At 40.2% G+C, this 21697-nt stretch overlaps 2 protein-coding genes across 7 annotated transcripts in view; both read left to right on the forward strand.

The window, feature by feature from the left end:
• Positions 1 to 10603, forward strand: part of fkbp15 (FK506 binding protein 15) — a 27100-nt gene extending 16497 nt beyond the window's left edge. For all 6 annotated transcript variants that reach the window (XM_015396448.1, XM_015396449.1, XM_015396452.1 and 3 more), the window contains 7 exons: positions 2748 to 2884; positions 3063 to 3218; positions 3374 to 3517; positions 5236 to 5343; positions 6560 to 7200; positions 9887 to 9995; positions 10117 to 10603. In XM_015396448.1, coding sequence (XP_015251934.1) covers positions 2748 to 2884; positions 3063 to 3218; positions 3374 to 3517; positions 5236 to 5343; positions 6560 to 7200; positions 9887 to 9995; positions 10117 to 10194 — 1373 coding nt within the window. In that variant the 3' untranslated portion in view covers positions 10195 to 10603. The remainder of the gene's footprint in view (positions 1 to 2747; positions 2885 to 3062; positions 3219 to 3373; positions 3518 to 5235; positions 5344 to 6559; positions 7201 to 9886; positions 9996 to 10116) is intronic.
• Positions 10604 to 16865: 6262 nt separating this feature from the next.
• LOC107098658 (LIM domain transcription factor LMO4-B-like) lies at positions 16866 to 21387 on the forward strand. The gene is made up of 5 exons (XM_015396431.1): positions 16866 to 17210; positions 17602 to 17838; positions 17942 to 18029; positions 18301 to 18459; positions 19325 to 21387. Exons 2-5 carry the CDS (start codon positions 17624 to 17626, stop codon positions 19331 to 19333), a joined length of 471 nt encoding a protein of 156 aa, XP_015251917.1. The 5' UTR covers positions 16866 to 17210; positions 17602 to 17623; the 3' UTR covers positions 19334 to 21387.
• The last annotated feature ends 310 nt before the right edge of the window (positions 21388 to 21697 follow it).

A 21697-nucleotide genomic window follows, 5' to 3' on the forward strand; every position in this document is an offset into this window, starting at 1 on the left:
ATCCATCATCTGGGGTCGGGTCACGGGGTGGCAGCTTCAGTAGGGAGGCCCAGACGTCCCTCCCCCCAGCCACTTGGGCCAACACCTCCGGGGGAATCCCAAGGCGCTCCCAGGCCAGCCGAGAAACATAGTCTCTCCAGCGTATTCTGGGCCTCCTCCCAGCTACCTCGAATTGGGAATTTTCAACCACAACAACTCTAAAGTCAAAGCTATGAGTTGGAAACTGAGAGAAACTCGACTGTCCCCAACTGTCACATTCAAGATGACAGCTTCTCACATCAACACTAGTTAAACTTTCCTTCTTTAGATAATTAGTCAGTCTTACAAGTACTACTGTGAGTGTTTATAAGATGTTTAAGAGTTATCCTTTCAGACAAACTACTACATAGAACAGGGTTTTACTTTGTCATTGTTATTTTGTAATGATGGCCAAATGTGATCACAGACCATACAGGTGTCCACAAGCAAGAACATGGAAAGCTGTCCCCCCTGAGATCACTGTATTCCAAATTCCCAGAGGTAAATTGAACACATGATCAAGGAAAGGGCCCTTCTGCAGATCTAGATTCACATGAACTCCCCAAACAACAGGGTGTAGTTGATCCTCTATTTAGCTTAGAAACCCAATGAGATGAGTTGGTCAAGCAAGTGGGGGATAGGGGGAGTGGCGACCTAGTGGTTAGGGCGTAGAGATTGGAATCCCGACGTTCTGAGTTCGAGCTCCACTTTCACCTACTGCCACTCTGGGTCTCTGCACAAGACCCTTTAACCCCGCACAATCCCACACAACAGAGGCCCACTGCACCCAAAGGGGATGAGTCAAAAACAGAGGTAAATTTCTCCAATGTGAGATGAATAAAATTCAATTATTATTGAAAACAAGGCTTTGTTTTTGGCCCACTCTATAAAGGCTCGAAAAAGCTTCCTGGATGGGAAGCGAAATGTCTTCGAACTTGGAAACAAAGTCCAGTGGAATTTTTTTTTGTTGCATTTTTTTTTATTATTATTATTATTATTTTTATTATGTAAACTGGATTGAAAATGGCACTAGCTTTAAACTAAAAAAGAACTTAGGTTGAAGAAAGAAACTTTACACTAAATCAACTTTAACTGTTTTCCTTTTTTATGTCCTGTTTGACTGATGATACGTTCACACCGCAAATGATCGAAGCAGATGATTTACGTGCAAAGTCAACAAGGCACATCAAAAGAGAGAAATTTAACCTTTACGGCTCTGTGCACCATATTGACCAATCAGAGAAGCTGATCTGGGAGCTGGCATGGAGACAGACAAGGCGCTGTTGATGATCTCTTATGACCACTCGCCTGAAACTCGCCTATTTATTAATGCCTAATTTAAGTTAAAATGTGAACACCTGCTGGCAAAATATGTTCGCTTTTATTATTCCGGTGCCTGCCCTTTCTACCAGATACCTTCCAGCTGCAACAAACCGTAGTAGAAACCCCCCAGCTGCTGCTAGGGATTCCCAGTTACAGCACACCGCTGGTATGTGGGGATCTGGGAGCTACGACAGCAAAATAATTTAAGGCAGGATCTTAATCTTGATGAAATGACCACACAGACGATGTTCTGAGGTGGAGTTTCTCACTTAAAAATGTATTAAAAGTACTTTTTGCTAACTTATCACAGTAACCATGGCAAAGCTGCTCTCTGCCATTGAACACAGGAGCGGCAGAAGCATTAGATGCATCTGGACACACTTTACTGGATGCACTTTAGGAGCATCACGGATGCTCTAGACGCACATTTGACTTTAATGTGTACAAGCATCAAAAATGAAGCAGCAGGCGCATTTTTGCTGCCCAAAGCATGTCCGGTGTGAACGTAGCATAAGAGAAGAGTTGGTCAAAAAGGTGTAAATTACATTGAAACTGGCAATAGCTTTGAACCGAGACAGAACTTGGGATGAAGAAAGAAACATTACGCTACAATAACTTTTAACTGTAATTTTTTTTTTGCCTTTATGTCCAGTTTGACTGAGAATCTTTATTAGCATGCAACCTCAACAGTTTCATAAACTTGAAATAGGCCAGCCTGAAAGCAGCTGCATGCTGGGATCAAAGTGAGCATTCTGGTTCGATATCCCTGTGATTCACTGAACCACCTCCAGTTTTACACTTTAGACAGTAAATGAACTTTGTCATATATAAACAAAACAGTTTTTTACACATTGTCCCTTTTCCTTGACAAGTTCCGATAGAGTTGCAGAATTATCTGTAAAGATGCTTTGCAGATGGAGCAAAGATAATCTCTGCAGTTAAAAAGCTCTCTAATTTAGAAAAAACTGTCAAATGAGCCTTGAAAATGCCTGACCTCTGAACTTAGCGTCCAAGCAAGTAATCTACTTATGATTAACTGCTGATTAATGGATAAATAAAATAACATTTGTTCTGTCTGATCATCTGATAGGTAGATGGCCGTTTTTCAGTGCTGCAGTCTTGCTGTCGCCCAGAAGAGGGCACTGCTGTTCGTCCTTAAGCTCCACCAGATTCTTATAGCTTAAAGAAAATAAACACACTGAAGGCGTTTAGTGTACATTGATGTCACAAACATGCTGAACAGAAATTCAGCGGTCAGAACTTCCCAGATGGTCTTCCTCCATTTCAGTGTCAGTTCTGTGGTTCTTTCTTGTAGTTTCTGTTCAGTTGGAGGACAAATGATCACATGTATAGCTTTCCTGGTGTACATAGAAAGTGGTTTTAAGTTTTGTGTTGTTGTATTTCAGAGCTGAAGGAGGCTGCAGACAGGGCTCAGAATCAGTACCGCTCAGAGAAGCAAAGGCGCAAAGAGATGGAGCTGAAAGTCAGTTCCATGGAAGAGGAGCTGCAGGACCTGAAATCAGATAAAGAGAACCTAGAACGAGTATGTGGAGTATATGTGGGTTATTTGTTTTTTTGTTGTGGAAATATGAACTTATTAGAAGTCTGCGTATTTGATTATGTTAAGAATTAGTTTGGGGGGTAGAAAAACCCATAATTTATTTCAGGCAGCTGTTTGGGACATGGGAACATCTGAGTAAATGTCTTTCTGCCATGTTCAGGCTCTATCAGATAGGAAGAAGAAGTGGCAGACAGAACGTCAGCATCGAGAAGAGGAGATGGAGGAGCTCCGGAAGAACAACCTGCAGGAACTTGAAAACCTTCGAGCTCAGCTCCGGAAGGCCAGGACCTGCAATGACAGTGCTGCATCAGAGCAGGTTTGTCCTTAAACAATGATTTGGGCCATGGATGTTGAATCATGAGCCTTAAAATCCCATTTACTAACTGACTGTAACTGACTGTTATCTTTAGGTGACCTGTATTCTTCCTTTTCTTACTTCTACTAATGGTTTTTTTTTTTTTTGTGTTGTAGCTGTCTCAGCTGCAGGCAGAGCTAGAAGAAGAATGGAAGAGGAAGAGTGAGCAGATGTTAGCTGCAGCTAAAGAACAGCACCGCAGAGAGCTGGCAGAATTAGTGGAGAACAGGGACACACATCAGGAGATGCTAGCAACTGAGGTGAGGGGTCCCTAAATGACTGCAAACAAATTAAATGGTCACATAACAACACAAGTATTCCCTGCTGGTTACAAGCTGCTCCAATTCCAACTTCTGATCTCGCGAGATTTCAAGGCTCCCACATACTTGATTGGATATTCTCCTCTGAGCCAGGTTGAGTCTTCGGTGATAGTTAAATTAAGCTACTTTTCTCTTGGCAGATGCCTTCCTTCCCCACACTGCCATGGCATCCTATCTAAATAAGACAAAAATATAAGAACAGCAGTCTAGCTGTGTTTTTTTCTCCTAACATGTCGGCGAGTCAGAGTATGGCTGTTATGCTAATTGCTCATTTCTCTGAGCACTGTGTCATTTCCATCTATCACCTCGGGAGCCTTGTCAGCTCAATTCATTTCAGTTTGTTTATAGCACCAATTCACAACACAGTTTTTCTCTTGGTCATTCTTTATTTTCTACCCATTGGTCTTAATTTCCTTTTACTTCATTTTAGTTCTTTTTTAATTCAGTTCTATTCAGTTTATTTCTATAGCGCCAATTCACAACACGTCATCTCAAGGCACTTTACAGAGAAAATTCAACCAGATCATGCAGTTAGATTAGTTCAAAATTTTCTATTTAAGGAAAACCAGCTGATTGCATTGACATATCGACTCTAAAGCAATCCTTCACACCAAGCATGCTTGTAGCAACCGTGAAGAGAAAAAAAGCAGACAGAAAACGTGTCACATTTAAAACAGTTGAGTATGACTACTCGTTTCTGGCAAGAAATACTTTCCTGCTGAGCAGTATAAGTATAGTGTGACACCACATATGTGGTTGTTCGATTTTGCTTTGTGTGCACCTGTCTGCGCAGTTTCGAGTTGGCTTGAACTCTGTGCAGATAATTTCAGATGTACGTCCACGTGAGTTGGTGGTAGCCTTTAGTGCCCCCTTTTCCACTAGTACCAACTTGGCCTTCTCTCCACAGCTCCTCCTCCACAACAGTAGCTTCGACGCTGCTTAGACTTTCCTTATTGGAAAGTGGATTGGTGGTTTCTGACTGGGGTTGGTGTATCCCTCCTTAAGGTAAAAGTAAAACCACTGAGATGAGGCAGAGGAGCTTATGTCTCATGTTACTGTAAAGGGTTAAGACAAGATCATATGTAGAACACAAAGTAAAACACAAAGTTTTCATAAAATGACCTCCTGCACCTTTAAAAATCCCACCACCACTGAGATGCTACCCCATCATAATGGAAAGTTTATGAAAGCGTGTTATACTGATCCCAGCATGTATATAATAAAAATCATGTAAAGGAAGAACAGGAATTTTATCCCTAAATAAAAATGAAATCACTGCAACAACGTTGCTAAAAAACATTAGATATGCATTACGTTTTTTTTCCTTTATACAGTAATAGCCATTCAAAATTTCCCCACTTTGCTTGATTGGTCCCTGGCTAGTCCCCTAAAATTCCTTTTTAAACATCTAAAATATTCTTTCTGTCATGATTTGTGGATAAGATCTAAATAGAAGCATTATCTCCTGGTCAGAACCTGTAATTCAGTGTAAATAAAATATGCCCAACAATGAGAAGGCCAGTGGCTAGAAGTTGGAGGGGATTTTGCTGCCATTCGGCTGGCTGTTGACTGGGAAGGGCCATTTTTAATGGCTGCTACTGTAAATGCTTTTAAAATACCTTTAAGCAGAGCCTGAGACCATTCATGTGTTGTTCCAGGTGAAACGTGTGATGAATGGAGTGTTTCATTCTCTGCGGGCAGAGTTTGAGGTCAATGAATCGTACAGTGGCAAGGCTGTGCTGGGGGTGATTGTCACAACCATCAAGGTGAGTTTTTCTTTTTTTTTCCTCCAAAATCTACCAAAATAGACTTTCTGTTTGAAGCTAATCCAGGGAACTTTCTCTGCTACAGACAAAGCTGAAAAGATATGCGCCTCTAACATTCAAGAAGCATAACAATTATCAAAATGTAGAACTGAAACCTCTCCTCTGAAACAATGTGATTAGTCAAAACAATTACTGACCTGTTATTGACAAAAGGTCACTAAGTTACCGTCTCCTTCCTGATGTCAGTTCTTTTTAGACTTGGGCCTAAATTTTGTCCATCCAACAAATGTATCTTTTTCAGTCTTATTGCTTTTAGTTTGATAAAAGTCTATATTAGTTGTTGTTTTGTTGACAAGAGTTTTTATAAATTTCAGCTGTAAGAAAAGGGCCTTCAAATTTGACAGATTATAACAAAAACATATAACAAAAAGGGTATAGAAAGGTATAGAAATTATACTAATGATCAGTGGGGCTCCTTCCATCAGTGAGAGCATTAAACATGGAACATGGCTAGGTCTTCCAGCACGACAAGGATCTTAACCCCATCAAAGAAGGAGTGGCTCCGTAAAAAGCATTTCAAGGTCCTGGAATGGCCTTAAATGCTTTGAAATGTTCCAGACCACAACCCCAAAGAAAATTAATGGAGGAAGTTGAAAGTCTGTATTAACCATTGACGGCCTTAAAACATCACTGTTGTAGAGAAAATGGAGGAATGGTCGAAAATGCCAGATGCAAAATATACAAACCTTGTGAAGACTGAAGGAAAATGTTTGACATCTGCTAAAAAGTACTGAGTTGAACTTTTGTTATTGACCAGATATTTATTGTCCACCATAATCATCCTTTAAAAATCCTACAGTGTGATTTCCTGGATTTTTATTTCAGTTGAAGTGAACCTATGATGAAAATTGCAGACCTTTCTTGCACAATCAGTGGCTGACTAAATACGTTTTGCCCCCTTGTTTAGAGCTGTTATGATCAAAGTTCTAAAAGCATTTCATTAGTGTCGCTGGCTCCCACAATGAAAAACTTACTATTAAGGCAGCTTTGTCTCAAACCATCATTAGTTTGTTTTTGCCTAGCATTAAAATATTTTACAATGAAAGATTCTGATCTTAGAAATCCGTTCAATGTAAATGTATTTTATATGAAAAAAGTTATAATGCCTTAATTTAATTGTGGATTTATTTTATTTTATTTTATTTTTTTTTTCCAGAATGTAACCCTGCAGCTGCTGAGTGGCAAAGATCCATCCCAACTAAAACCAGATAACAAAGAAGATGAAAATGAGGAAAGTCAGGATGTGAAACAACCGGAAAAGAAATGTAATGTTCAAGTTAATGGGGAAAGAGAAGTGAAAGAGGAAGAGATGGTTGAGGAGGAACATGTGGCCGATGCAAATTATCACCAAGTCAATGAAGCTGAGAATGTTCAGGAGGAGGAACCAGAAATGGCGAATAAGTCAGAGACACCAAGCCAAGCAGGCGATTCTGAAGCTGTTGGTCTTCAGTCCGTTTCCTGCACTGAATCTGCATTTCAGGATCTGGAAAGGCAACAAATAGCATCAGAGGTTAAGGAAGAAGAACAGGAGCAACTATCTGCTACACATACTAACGAAGCAGATATGAGCAAGCGTTTGGGTCCTGATGATGAGACCCCTCTGCCTACAGATGATCAAGAAAAAGCTGCTGAAGTGAGCAGCGGGGTAGATGTTAAGGGAGATTCAGAAAGTGTGGATGATACAGATAATGTTTCAGAAATAATTGCTGTTGCTGCTTCTCTGAAAGCATTTGGACCCCCAGCCAACCCTCCTCCGCCTCCAATGGCTGAGCATAATAACTCTGGAGATGACAAAAGGTGAGTTCTAGTTGGATTTTAGACACTTTAGGAACATCACTTAAACCAAATCAATGCCAAATTACCTTAGTCCCACTAAGTCACACCTGGAAAACAGCCGACAGCTTACAGGAAGTTGGGCCTCATTAAGTTATTCCGGGGACATTCCCTGTTTTGGCCAACAGAGATTTTGAATGTCGAATGAAAGAGAAAATAATGTTTAACATAAACTTATTACGGTAGCCTAGTAAGAGCACCCACCGAGCATGTTGCTCATAATAACAGCTGCAGCTGTTTAGAGAAGCGGATCGGACCACAAATCACCAAGTAGCTCTGAAATGTGGTGAATTATGGCCAAATACGGGTTTTGCACCAAAATTTGTGACCCGATTTGTTACACTGAGCTGCAAACAGGGATGGTTCAATCGTACAGTATCATGGACCACTTTCTCTTTTTGCCAGAGTTACAGAATAATGAGAGTGAACAACAGTGAATAGGTGCCTGTGTTCAACTGGGCAACATTCAGAACAGCTCAGCCATTAATTGGCTTAATGAAATTAACTCTTTGCATGGTATTTCCAGACCTTAAGTCTTAAATGCTTGTAAAAGTTGTGAAATCACGAATTTCAGTAACACCCAGAGCTGGGGTTGCGCACAGATTCCTTCCTAGTCCCCCAGCAGTCGGTCAGCAGTTCAACAACCATTGGCTGGAGGAGAGTTGGTTTAAAGGTTGTCTGAAGCATGTTGGTAATGACTGAAAGGACAAGATCGCCAATACAAGCAGCCGAAATGAGTTTCCGTCGCAGGGTGGCTGGGTGCATCCTTTGACATCGGATGAGGAGCTCGAAGTTAAGTTTTTGCTCCTCCACGTCAAAAGGAGCCAGCTGAGGTGGCCTGGGCATCTGTTCCGGGTGCCTCCTGGTCGCCTCCCTTGGGAGGTATTCCAGGCATGTCCCTTTGGAAGGAGGCCTCATGGAAGGCCCAGGACAATTGGAGGGACTATTATCCCATTTACACTACCTTTTAAAAACCGTGCCGAGACCGGTCCGAGCTCAGTAACTGAGATAACTTATCGTGTGTAAATGGAAAGCAAACTGAACTCAACTGAGCTAGACACAACCGAACCGTTTTTCCCTGGCTCGGTTCTCTGATAACAAGAGCGCATATAGCAGAACGCTTCATCTCCGTCTGGCTGCACATCCCGATTCACACTCCATTCCAGTAGTTGGATGTAATGCCCCTCCGGAAGTTGCTTGCCAACCAACACAAAACAGAAGAACAACAACAACTATAAACAACAATCGAAATCTTCTCCACGCAACATTTTAAATAATGGCATTGTAAATAATAACACCGAAGTACAGCAATAATAATCAAGCATAACGTTCTGAATGTGACGGACGCCGCCATTTTAATTTGCTTGATTCCCTCCTCCTTCGTCTTCTTCTTGTGTTTTATGGCTGTCTTTTGGTGCATTACCACCACCAACTGCTTGATTTCCTCCTTCAATACTGGCAGTAATACCGCAGATCGTCATTAGGAGTTGAGGAACCGAGATAGCGTGATGTGTAAACGGTCGTCAGAACCAAGCTTGGCCTGGTTAACTGATCCGAGCTCGGACCGGTCTCAGCATGGATCGGTTTTTCAAGGGTAGTGTAAATGTGGTATATGTCTCTGAACTGGCCTGGTGTCACCTTGGGGTCCTCCCGAGCAGCTGGAGTTGTTGTTTGTGGATCGGGAATCCGGGCATCTCTGCTTAGACTGCTGCCTCCAAGACCAAGCCCTGGATAAAGCGGAAGAAAATGGATTGGAATAAGCAGCCTTTGTAAGAGTCAGTTCCAACTCTGCACCGTGGGAATTAGAGAGGAGAATTGTAGAGGGCAGTAAGTATAAACTGAGCCAAAAACAAAAACTGAACATCGCTCGGTTCTACGTGAATCCATCACCCCAGCAAGCAACAGCAGCCGGTACTAGCATGACTGACCTGACAGTAATCCTCAGCAGGACAGCAACATTAAGTTCCAAGTTGGCATGGATCTTGAACACGGCGGAGATCGACAAGCTTTTTGGCACAATGTTCTGATTCTCAGCTTGTGCGTCGACTTACTTGTGGAAAACACAAATTACATTATGAAACAAAAATTAGTAGCTCACATCCAAAGCCTGCCTTGGAAAAAAGTCAACGGGTCTTAGTGTGTCTTCATATTAAAGCTGAAGTTATTTTGAGTGTTTGTTCAGTGTTTAGTTGGTTTCATGATACAGTCTTCTACTTTTATTGACCACATGTAATTCACCTTTACACCTTTAAAATTTGTTTTCACTGACATTGATGTTGATTTGTTTGTTTTGAATGTTTAGACTTTTGGATACAGATTTCTGATATGCTGTTTGGCAGAGTGCGCTTATCAGTTTATTAAAAAACATACAAAAAAAGTAGACTTCGTCTGATAGTCATGGAGATCGTAGTACAGTAGGTTTTTTTATGTTTTATTTTTTTTACAATTTAATTCAGGTGGCATTACAAAGGTCTTAAATATGACTTGTTGAAATGTGCAGATACCCTGCTTAGGGTATTATTTGGGTAAAAATGTTTTAACACTCTGATTTCAGCTGTTTGTGTTCTCCAGTAAACTGTTGTAGAATGAATCCTTGTTGAACAACTACCCTTCATACAATAAATGTGTTTTATGTTTGCTGTTTTCTCAGTCTGACTGAAGGAATTGGTGAGGAAAATGGAGAAGAGTCATTTTTCCAGAGCACGCCTCCTTCCAAACCCCCTGCTGCCGCAAGTGAGGAGGAAGAGGAGGATGATATGGTGAGGAAGGACATGTGGACTGTTCTACCCACCTTTTGTTTTTAGTGTTTCTGTAAGATGAGATTAATGAGGTTAAATAAAACTTGTCCTTTGTTATTTTGTGTTATTTTTTATTTTCCAGAGCTTAAAGGGGCGTCCACCACCCGCCCCTCTGTTTGGTGACGATGAAGAAGATGAAGATCTGGACTGGCTGAGCTGACTTCAGCCCTGGTTGTTGGCTCTGTCCTTTGGAGCATCCGGGACAGAAACCCAGCCACTTTACACTCTGATTGTGGAACATAAAACATCTCTGTACTGCAATGAAAAATCAATTCCCTTTACTTTATTCTCAAAGAACCTGTTGTGGATGTTATTTTTATGTCGCACTTAGCAGATCAGATTTTCTAAAATCCCCATTAGTGACCTTTTCAGTTTTAAACAATGTGACACGGTTTTTAAGAATAACCATTTTACTCACATCAGATTCATGTTGCAGTATTTGGCCTGGCTTTTTTTTTAAATGTTAAACTCTTTCTTAAGAGCAGTTTCATATGGGAAATTCAGGAATTTTACTAATACATGTCAGCATTCTTTCCCTAATGTAATTAAATTATTCCTACAATACAATTTTTGTTTTGTTTTTTTCCAGCTTTAGAAGTACATTTCAGGGGTCATGCTTCAGTGGGACAGTGGTTAGCACGCACAACTCATGTACGCTGGCCTTAGTCCTCGACGTGGCCGACCCGGATTCGAATCCGACCTGTGGTCGGCCACATTTCTCTCCCCCGTCTCTCGAGCCCCCTTTCCTGTCAGCCCACAAACAAAGATGTTTAAGGAGTCAAAGATTCACCTTTGGTCGGAAATTTTGGCCTCAAACTGCTTCTACACTGTGTGCAGAATTATTAGGCAAGTTACATTTTTGAAGATTATTTTTATTATTGGGCCACAATTGTGTTCTCAATCAACCAATCAAGCCAGACTCCTTAACATCAAAGTTTCATATTTTTGGAAGTTGATGTTTTGTTTTGTTTTTTTTAGATTTAGCAATTTAATGAGGATGTCTGTGTGCAGGTAAATATTACTGTGCAGAGTTATTAGGCAACATAATAAATACAAATATAGACCCATCTCACTTTCATCAGCTAAACCAATGTAACTCAAATTTTAGAAATAAACATTTGTAACATTCATAAACAAAAAAACAAAAACATCAGTGACCAATATAGCAAACTTTCTTCACCCTGACGCTCAAAAGCCTTCCATCTATAGATTCTGTCAGTGTCTTTATTTGTTTGCGATCCACATTGTGTGCAGCAGCCACAAGAAGCCTCCCAGACACTGCTCAGAGAGGTGGACTGTTTTCCCTCCCTGTAGATCTCATATTTCATGAAGGACCACAGGTTCTGGATGGGGTTCAGATCGGGTGAACAAGGGGGAAATGTCATTATTTGATCTCATTTTAGACTTTTCTTTTTTGGCCAGCCACACTCTGGTGTATTTTGATGTGTCTGACGGAGCATTGTCCTGCATGAATATAATGTTTTCCTTCAATGATGGCGATGACTTATTGTACCACTATTTGAAGAAGGTGTCTTCCAGAGACTCGCAGTAGGTCTGGGAGTTGATCTCGACTCCATTATCAACCCGAAAAGGTCCCACAAGCTCATCTTTAATGATACCAGCCCATACCAGTGCTCCACCTTGCTGGCGTCTGAGTCCATAAGGAACTCGCTGCCCTTTACTGATCCAGCCTGGTGCCCATCCATCTCGCCCATCTAGACTCATTTCATCAGACTAAAACACCATGGAGAAATCAGTCTTCAGATATTTCTTGGCCCAATCTTGACGTTTTGTCTTATATGTCTTGTTCAAAGGTGGCCTTTTTTCAGCTTTCCTTACCTTAACCAGGTCCCAGAGTATTGAGCACCTTGTGCTTCTTGGCACTCCAGACATGTTGCAGCTCTGAAATATGACACAACTAGTGGCTAATGGCTTCCTGGCAGCTTCACGCTTGATTCTTCTCCATTCATGGGTAGTTATTTTGGCGTCTACTTTTTTCAACTCGCTTCTTGCGCCCCTGTTGACTATTTGCCATGAACCGCTTGATTGTGTGATGATCCCGCTTCAAAAGCTTGTTCTGTAAAAGTATAAAAAACAATCCACTGGACTTAGTTTCCAAAGCTTGAAGACGTTTCGCTTCCCCTCCAGGAAGCTTTCTCAATTCAAAATGTCTTAGCAATTTCCAAACTGCTGCACCCCTCTGAAAGACATCTGACAATTTATGACTTTTCACAGTCTGTCAACTCTCTTATGACTCATTTTGCCAAAGGAAAGTAAGTTGCCAAATAATTAAGCACACCTTATATAGGATGTTGTCATTAGGCCACACCCCTTCTAATTACAGAGATCCACTTTAAGCCCATACAGCTTGTAGTAGGACAACATGTATGAAAAGGATGATGTTAAAAAAACTAATTTGCCTAATAATTCTGCACACAGTGTATATACCATGTTGCTGAATACTGGGTCCCCCTGCCACTGAGTTCAGCTGTCCCAATCACTTTAAGGGATAGAGTTAAATTACCATTGCAGCCACTAGGGAAATGATGGGTCATTCACAGTAAACTAGTGTGATATTTTGATACAATGCTCAGGATTTTTTTTCCATGAAACCTTAAAATCCTTTAGTTTGTGAGTTTGAAAAATAATGTCAAGGACCTGGAAACTTTTTTTTAACAGCCATGAAACGCAGAGGTGTCAAATACAACATTAAATCCAAAGATTGTGTCCGAGGTACGGCTGATTTATTTGATTTATTTATTTATTTTTTTGTAGTTTCTTGTTATTCACACATAACAAACAGTGATGCCGACGTGAGTTTGGAAACTTCAAAGCTTTGTTTTGAGCGGAAAATCAAACACGCATCTACAGAAACCAGTGTGATGCATTCATGAGCGTCAGATAGCTATGGTGCATTCAGGAGCATGGGACATTTCATACTTAAAAGGAAAGAGGCATAAACGGAAGAGAACTTAACTCATACAATAATGTATTTATTCAGAAACAGTGCGGGCTTTCTTATAATACTGAATGCTTTATAATTGTTTTCTGTTATTTTTGATTATGCAAATCTGCTAGCTTTTTATTCTAAAAACGATCTATTATATTACAGCAGCAAATTATCGTCAGTAAAGTTTGCTTCCTCTAGACCCTGAGACCCTGATTCCCAAAGGAAATGCAACATTTACTTTGATCAAAGAATATTATTTTGGACCACTGAGTAGCAGTCCAGTCCTTGTCTTTAGCCCATGTGAGTCGACCAACTTTACACTCTGTTGTTTAAGAGTGGAGAGAGAAGGGATGCAACAGCTGAAAGCGATGTCTTGCATACATTTTGCATGAAGGTTCTTGAAGAATGATGATTTATTTCACACTCCTCTTCAGGGTGCAGCTATCCCTACTGGTTTTACACCTTTTCTACAACAGTTTGGCCCTCCCTTCACCTCTATTAAGGTGTTTTAATACAGAACCCTGTGAGCAGCTACCTAGAAAACGGGTCTGAGAAGACCCTGATCTTCCCTACACCTGCTCAGATGTAACGTTGTTGCGTGTTGCTCTCAGGTTTAATTAAAACTTGGAGTACCAAAAGGGGGTTTCTGGCACAGTCCAACCCCCATCTGGAAGACAGGCGGTACACCCCCACCAATTGACAACCCAGAACCCTCAATGTCTGAATGCGAGAGGGGGTGGGGGGAGCCAACTGTGCCCCGCCCGAGACAGACCCTGGGGTTAGACCCGCCAGGCACCCCACTTCGAGCGCCTCTCCAGAGCCCCCAAGGACCCCCGAACCAGCCCCTGCGCCCTGTAGGATGCACCCCACAGCTCCTCACTACACTAAGTAAAGGGAGCCCAGAGAGATCTGTCTGATGGGGATGCAGATGCTTTCTCAAGAATAATATGATCCAAAAAAAGATCACTATACTGATTGATGCTGAGTTTTTCCATACTTTTCCAATTCATGAGGATAGTTTTCTTTGCGATTTCCAAAATCTTAAAAGCTGATAAAATATTCCTCAACTTTACTGGAATGCAGGGAAACTTTTTTTTTTTTTTTTTTTAGCTTTGATGTATAGTAACCATAATATTGTACACATCAGGTTTTCAGGGGGATAAACCTGAAGGAGCTTAGGAAACTAAAAAGCTTAAAATGTTGTTCCACCTTAAATCAAAGGCTTTTAGAGAATACATCCATTAAGAAGCAGCATTACACCTTAAGCTTGTTGGAGCAATTAAAAATTTTTACCTAAAAACAATGTAATTAGTCAAGTGATAAGTCAAACTGAAAAACTAGTTACGAAAAAGTTATATGTACATGCACGACAACCGAATAGCACAGCTCATTCTAGGTAACCACTGATTGTTCTCTGTGTTTTGCTTTATAGTCACAGATGATAAAAATGTGTTCTTTTAATTGTTTTGTTTTTGTTTCTTTGTTTTTTTGGTTGTTGTTTGTCGTAGTAAGTGGGTGCTGCAAAAGAAGAACTGAGCTGCATAGAATCCGGGGAATTCTATCCAGCACTTCCTAAATGTTTTCATGATTTATAAAAACACATGATAAAAGGGGCTTTGCAAAGTGTTTGGATGGATGGATATCTAAATAAAGTTAAAACTAGGATTAATAAAATATATTAAATTGGGAATTTCCTTCCTGCTATCAAGAATATGTCATCTGCATTTGAAGTAGCTTAACTTCTACCAAACTTTTGAAATGATATGAATAAAACAAAATAAAAAACATTTCACTTACCTGTTTGAGAATTGGGACGATTCTGTCAAACATTCAAGACATTTCTAACATGTCCTCCGATCTTGTCCTGCCGTACAGATAAGAATGAGTAGATGTCTAAGTAACATCATCTGGGAGCTCAGTTTATGTTTTAAATGGACCAGGGGGGTTACCATTAGGCAACACTGGGCAGTTCCCCAAGTTCCTGGGCCCCCATAAAACTCTGTTTATATGTAAGGTTAATTAATACAACTATTCCTTATTTGTGCACCTTAATTATGTTTTTGATAAAAAATCCTTTCGTTAAAATGCAATCAGAATGCTTATAATATTAGATGTATCTCAGCCCCCCCCCTTTCAGTGTCCACCACATTGGACCAGTCCATTTGCTGCACATGTTCAGAAAGGTCCAAACAGACAGCAGCAAACCATTTGAAAACAAACGATGCGAAGAGCAGTGTTGCAACCTTAGCGCTTTTTTCGCTATATTTAGCTCTCTACCCTCTAGCACTTTTATTTCAAAAAATCACCTAGCGCCAAATCCCCGCTTTTTTCTGCTGGAGACTTTGAATGATGGAGACTTTAGCAACAACATATAAAAGCACCAATCTCTGCACTCCAGAGCAAGGAGATTGGCAGGGCTCGATGTTAACCATTGCCCGATCGCCCTTGGAAGTAGTTTTTATTGTTGGGAGAGTACAAATTTCATTGCATTTGCCCGCCGGGCAAGTGCAATGATCGCAAAAAAAAATTATTTATCACTCAAAATTACTTTAAAATCACCGACATTCGCTGAAAACGACCCACAAGCGTTGCCGGCACCATTTTTGTTGTTTTATGCACATTCTCGCGTGTTTCGAAAAAGCCTCGTGATTTTCCGCTAGATGGTGTGATTCAGCTCTTGGGGAGAGAATTCTGCAGAGCAGCAGCTAGATGATGAATTTAATCTATACTATAATACACGCTAGATTAAAAATGATCAGTCAGGGATTAGGAAAATAATAATAATAATTGTATGCGCACAGTGTAAATATTTCTATCATATGGCAGTATTCTGTACAGTGATGCAGGTCATACATTAAAAAATTTTCATGAAATTTTTTTCTCTTAGACATTGAAGTGGTGCATTTAAATGTTATAGAGCTAAACATGTCAAGTATTTTTTTTATTTTTTCCAAGCACACAACAGCTTAAAGCAAAGTTTAGTTTGAAAAGAATGTGCAGAAAGGATTGAAAAGCATGTTAACACAGTAATGTAGGCTTGAGTTCATTATCTGACGCATGCATATACACACCAGGAACCTGTAAACTTACTGAATTACACTTTTTTTTTTTTAAAAACAAACATGTTTCATTGATATACAAAAAAATTAATATAAGGAACTATATTTATCAAACATTATACTGGGCAAGTAAAAATTGTTTCTGGGCAAATGAAATGTGAAATCCACTTGCCCGAATCCTTAACGTCAACCCCTGATTGGTAACCCCGCCTCCTGCTCTCCTCTATCTTGTCTGCTGTCATGATTCATGCAGCTATTATTTCATCCAAATGAAAAATGGAGAACAGATAAGCAGATCATGGCGTGTCTACAGTGAAAAGAAGGACTGGGTTATTTACTTTTGCTGTCGCCTTTTTGGAAACACAGGAAGGAGCAATCAGCTAAGTTAGTTTAGTGCTTGGGAAAAAATATTTAATTCCTTTTGAGACAGCATAAAAAGTCAGAGTAGAAAAAAAGAGTACAAAACATAGAGAGGAAAACAAGAAGAAAGGGACAAGAAGAGAGGGACAAAACGTAGATAAATAATATATTCATCTACGTTAAATTTAATTCTATTATGATTTCTGTATCTGTATAATTGGTCTGTTTTATGTGTTGTGTTCTCAATTCATAGGGCCCCCTGCCTGTCTTTGCCTAGAGCTCTAAATTTCCTAAATCCGCCCCTGAAATCTACATATAGCAATGGGCTACTATAAGCCAATAAACCGTTTCTACTCGAGACACGCCTCCGGACTTCTCATTGGCTGCGGCGTTCCCCCGACCTCCTTCTCTTGGTACTTTAAACAGCCCCTTTAGTAATTTGATGAATCGAGTCGCTGTCAGATGCGCTGAAGGGGGCAGCCTGTTGAAGACAGACAGCTGTAACAGAGGAGAAAGCACCGGGATGGTTCCTCCACGCATCTACTTCTAGTCGGCAGAGCCGATTGCCGAGGAGAAGCTGTACCCTGGCAGCAGTGCTGTCCTGCATTTAACGCCGCCGTCTTGTGCTTTTATATATATATTTATTGACACATACATTTTTATTTTTTTTTACCTTTTAAACCTTTTTTAATGGATGCAGTGGATTTGGTGTTTAAGAGCGCCGTACCTTTGACTGTACCAAGAGCTCTCTGAATACTTTTCTTTGTAAAGTTGTGACCGAAGGAGGAAACGCTTTGTCCTAATAAGGTAACGCGTCTCTTTCTTGCTTTCAGTCCTCGCGCGCATTCCAGCGTGCAGCCTTTTCTGTGAGCTCGCGCTCCATTTAGCTTCAACATTTCTGTACATTTTTCCTACATTTTATAGCTACAAATAGGTATCATGAAATGAGAATACAAACAAGCCATTGTTCTGGAGCTTTTCTTTGCATAGCATCCTTTCCCATTTAATATAACACTAATTACCCAAAGCTGTACCAGTATGTAAAGTTTAGGTGAACTTCTCACAGGTGGGATGCCAGTCTTATGGAACATGGTAATGTTAAAGCTATAATAATGTAATGTTAATGATTTAATACTAGCTGTCAGTTGAAGAAATTCCCCAAATCAAAACATGTTTGAACTCTTGCCTCTCCTTCCAGGAGCCTGGGGGCCCCCATCAGGATGGTGAGCAACCAAGCATCCGGTGTACCACCAGCACCCAGGTCCTGTGCTGGATGTGGGGGGAAGATCGCTGACCGCTTTCTGCTCTTCTCTATGGAGCGCTACTGGCACACACGCTGCCTCAAATGTTCCTGCTGCCAGGCCCAGCTGGGGGACATCGGCACCACCTGCTACAGCAAAGGGGGCATGATTCTGTGTCGCAGTGACTACATCAAGTGAGGAGGTGTAGAAGGCGGCAGAGGAACCGATGCTGCCTATTATGGTTGATTAATCAGTGGTATAGGCTGAGCAAAGCATTGCTTGTTTTTGTGTCTTCAGGCTCTTTGGGGCATGCAGCGCATGTGGCCAACCAATCCCAGCAAACGAGATGGTGATGAGGGCACAGGGGAATGTCTACCACATTAAGGTATAACCCAATCAGTACTATGTAGCAGACATATTTAGTATGAAAACAAAAGGAGCTCCTTTCCCCCCAGAAAGTCTAAGTTTTAGGCAGTCTTTCTTAAAATGTTTTATTGACCATCTACTGATGTCTGACTTGGGTGTTCTCGCTATCTATGTGAAACTTAGCCAGTTGGTTTTAATTAAAGTAAAAACCTAATGAAGGTTAGTTTATAGAGTATGCTGCTGATATTTTTAGTCATTCATGGGCTTTGTTTTATTCTACTCCCCTGCAGTGTTTCAGCTGTGCCACCTGTAGAAACAGACTAATTCCCGGGGATCGCTTCCATTACATCAATGGTACAATCTTCTGCGAACATGACAGGCCCGCCGCTGCTTTGCACAACAGCCACCTGGCTCCACTTCAGAGCAGCTCCGTGCTGACAGACCAGAAGGTAAATAAAAGGGTTGTTGAGATCATTTTCCAGAACCATGCATCAAGAGAAAAGGAAAAGAAACAAATTAATTGTTGGCAAAAAATAGTCGGTCAACTGCAAGTTTTTACAATTAACCAGGAATAAAAAATAAATAATAAATAACTTTGCAAAATAAAACCAGAAAAGCTAGAAAAAAATGACACTTTACTGCTATGCATTCTTCAAATCATATATTTCAAGACAAACAAGACAAAAATAAACACTGTTACAATCTGACATATTGTTGCTGTTTATCTAAAAAGAAAGCCTTTATTTGTAAATATGGTTTGCTGGTCATATGTCCCTTTTGGCATTTTGATCTTCAGTATTTAGTGTTTTTATAGCACTTCATTTTTCTTGTCTGAAAGCTGGTACATCACACATGTTCCTATGCTAATCTTTGGTTTAATCATGGTTCATTTAAGTCAGAGGGCCTGAAAAATAATCTAAAACGTTCTAAACATTAGGTGCTTAGAAAATGGTTTCTTTAAAGTAACAAATCATGGAAAGTATGGATAAAATAGATGCGGAGGGTACACAATTGGGAATGTGATGAAGTGAATATTAAAGTTAGAAATCAGAATACTTGGTTACTAATGTTTCTTGGAAACTGCTTTAAAGGCAATGTGTGTACATAGTCATGCCTTGAGCTGCAGATTTACTTTTAAATTAGTTTTCTCAAATTTAGTTTGCCTTTTTCTTTTAGGATTCAGCCGTGTTTTTTTTTTTCTTATATTTATTGACTTTCCAATCAAAGAGCTTTAAAGATTTAAAGTACTGCATGTGTTGTAGCACTGATCCTTTTTCTAAATCTAGCTCCTTCTTTTTCCTCTCTCATCTACAGGTATGTTAAGTGGGAAGAGTCCTGAGTTTCCCAGCTTCACCTCCCCTCTGTATTGTTCCTCGACTGCTATTTTTGCTGTTGTTATAGTTGTTGTATTGAAGCCTTATTACTGCCCTTCAATTTCACTTTTCCCAGCGAGGCTCCAGTTTATCCTAAGGATACTCTTCCCTTGCTATTTCAGAGGTTTTCTATACCAGGATACCCACTCTGTTCGCACTCAATGTAAGCAGCAGCCTGTGCAAAGGCTTCAGACTGTATGTGAACTGCAATGGCAAAAAACTTCTCTTACAAGACTGAGCAAACTTGGAGGACAATGGTGACTCAAAAAAACAAAAAAAGCAGTATGAACTGAAGACACCACTGCTGAAGTGTAAAAGACTGATTTGAACTGAATTTTGTTTTGTTTTTCTCATTTGTTTCTTTTAAAAACCTTTCTTACTAATCATGAGATCCAGACACTGATAATAGCATCTAAGATGTCAATACCTGAAAATGATTAGTTACAGAGAGCCATTCAATTATCTAATAATGCAGGGCTGTGTTCATGTTTAACAGCTCATCATCCACGCTTGAACTCGATGGTTTGATTGTTTTTTTTTTTTTTTCTTCTAATGTACAGTTTCTTGATCAGATGCCTGAGTTATGTATTTATGAGTGATGGGGTAGAGTGTGTGGGTATCAAAACTAAATCCTATTAAAACAACGTTTCTGTAAAATGTCACAAAGCAACTCGAGGTCATTGCAGCATTAGTGACGCATAGTGTTGCATGGTACCTGGCATGTTTTTTTTTCTCGCTGTCTTCTCTCTCTCTCCTTCTTTAGCCCTGTATGGTGAAAACATGCCTGATTACCCCGAGGAATGGATTTAGGGGGCTTGGGCTCTGACCATTTACAGAAACAATTAAGCATGAGCCCTGTATCTGTGCTACTTTAGCTCCTTGGAGCCTAAACGTGGGGCATATGCTTTGTGGCTGACTGGCTGGCTCACTCTAATAAAGCTTAATCGGAAAGAGCACTAATTAAAGGGGAGTGCCCCCCCTTAACATCACGGGCATTTAAAACAATCTAATGTATTTACTTTTTAATCTTGTTTCAATTAGAGCTGCCATACAGGCTGGCTTGTTTCCTAGCACAGTGCCTTTGGTCTGTGCCACACTGCATGACTTCTGGAAACCACATTTTTTTGAGCTGCATCAATTTAATTTGACCTCTGGTGCCTTTTAAAAGTTGGGTTCAGATGTTAAACCCTCAGCATCCCATTTAAGGTTGTTAGCTAATTTTTTTATGTGATAGCAGCAGCAGTCAAGAACGCTGTGAGCAGGAAAACAAGTGATAGCATCTGCTCTACTTTCACACCTTGCCTGGGTGCCATCAAGCTACCTCTAATGCGCTTAGCTATTTCAAACCGTCCCACTTGCTATGGTCTAAGCTGATGCTGCATCAATTATTTATTCCACGTCTGATCAAGAAGCGTCAAGCAAATTCATTAACGTATGCAAATGATCACAATTACAATTATCTTTGTATCGTGATGGTTAAGGAATAAAACCTCGACACACTCCTGAGTCTCAGCACACCACAAGTTACACTTTGCATTCAAACTAATCAAGCATCATCTGCCTTCTCCTAATTAGTCAGACCGTTTTCACATGCCAATTAGCAGGTCTCATGAAAAAGCACTTTGCCATGAGGCGTTGTCTTTTATCAGAGCTTCAGCAGGTGTGTGGCTCTCAATGTAGCCTGTGTCATAGGAAAGTGTTTATTCATGCTAATTAAGCATATTAACACATGCATGAGTGTAATTGCCGAAGCTCCTTCACCTCACACCGCTTGAAGACTCAGGAAGGTGCCGTAATATTTTTATGTGCTTATGATAAGCCTTACCTTTTTTCCTAGTCATCCCTGTGATGCAGAACTGTGATGTTTGCCTGTAAGTGGAAAGGTCCAAGCTATGGTGTTTAGAAAAAAACTGCCCTGCCTGACTTTCACTTCTTCCTTTTTGTGATTAAAAAGAGTTTTGTCACTAGATGTCAAACAAATAAAACAGCCTGTTTTGTTAATGAATGTACCAAGCAATGTGTTTATTATAAGATCACTGAACATATAGTCTGTTAGATTAATGTCTGTTGTTTTTTTTATTTAATTAAAACTACTGAATGACAGGTTAATATATCAGCTTGTATAAAAGCTTAGCTAATAGCACCTGAAGTCATACTAAGCTCATTAAATCTACATTTAATCATGAAGTAAGACCCAATGATTACAGTTTTAAGGTTGAGCTCTGTAAACTAATCTTTTTCCTACAGAGGTAACTCCAAACAATTTTTTCAGCATCCTTTCATACTTGTTTTATTGTTACTGGTATATATTTTG

This window comes from Cyprinodon variegatus, unplaced genomic scaffold (genome assembly GCF_000732505.1).
Source record: "Cyprinodon variegatus isolate N-32 unplaced genomic scaffold, C_variegatus-1.0 Scaffold798, whole genome shotgun sequence".
Lineage (NCBI taxonomy): Eukaryota > Metazoa > Chordata > Actinopteri > Cyprinodontiformes > Cyprinodontidae > Cyprinodon > Cyprinodon variegatus.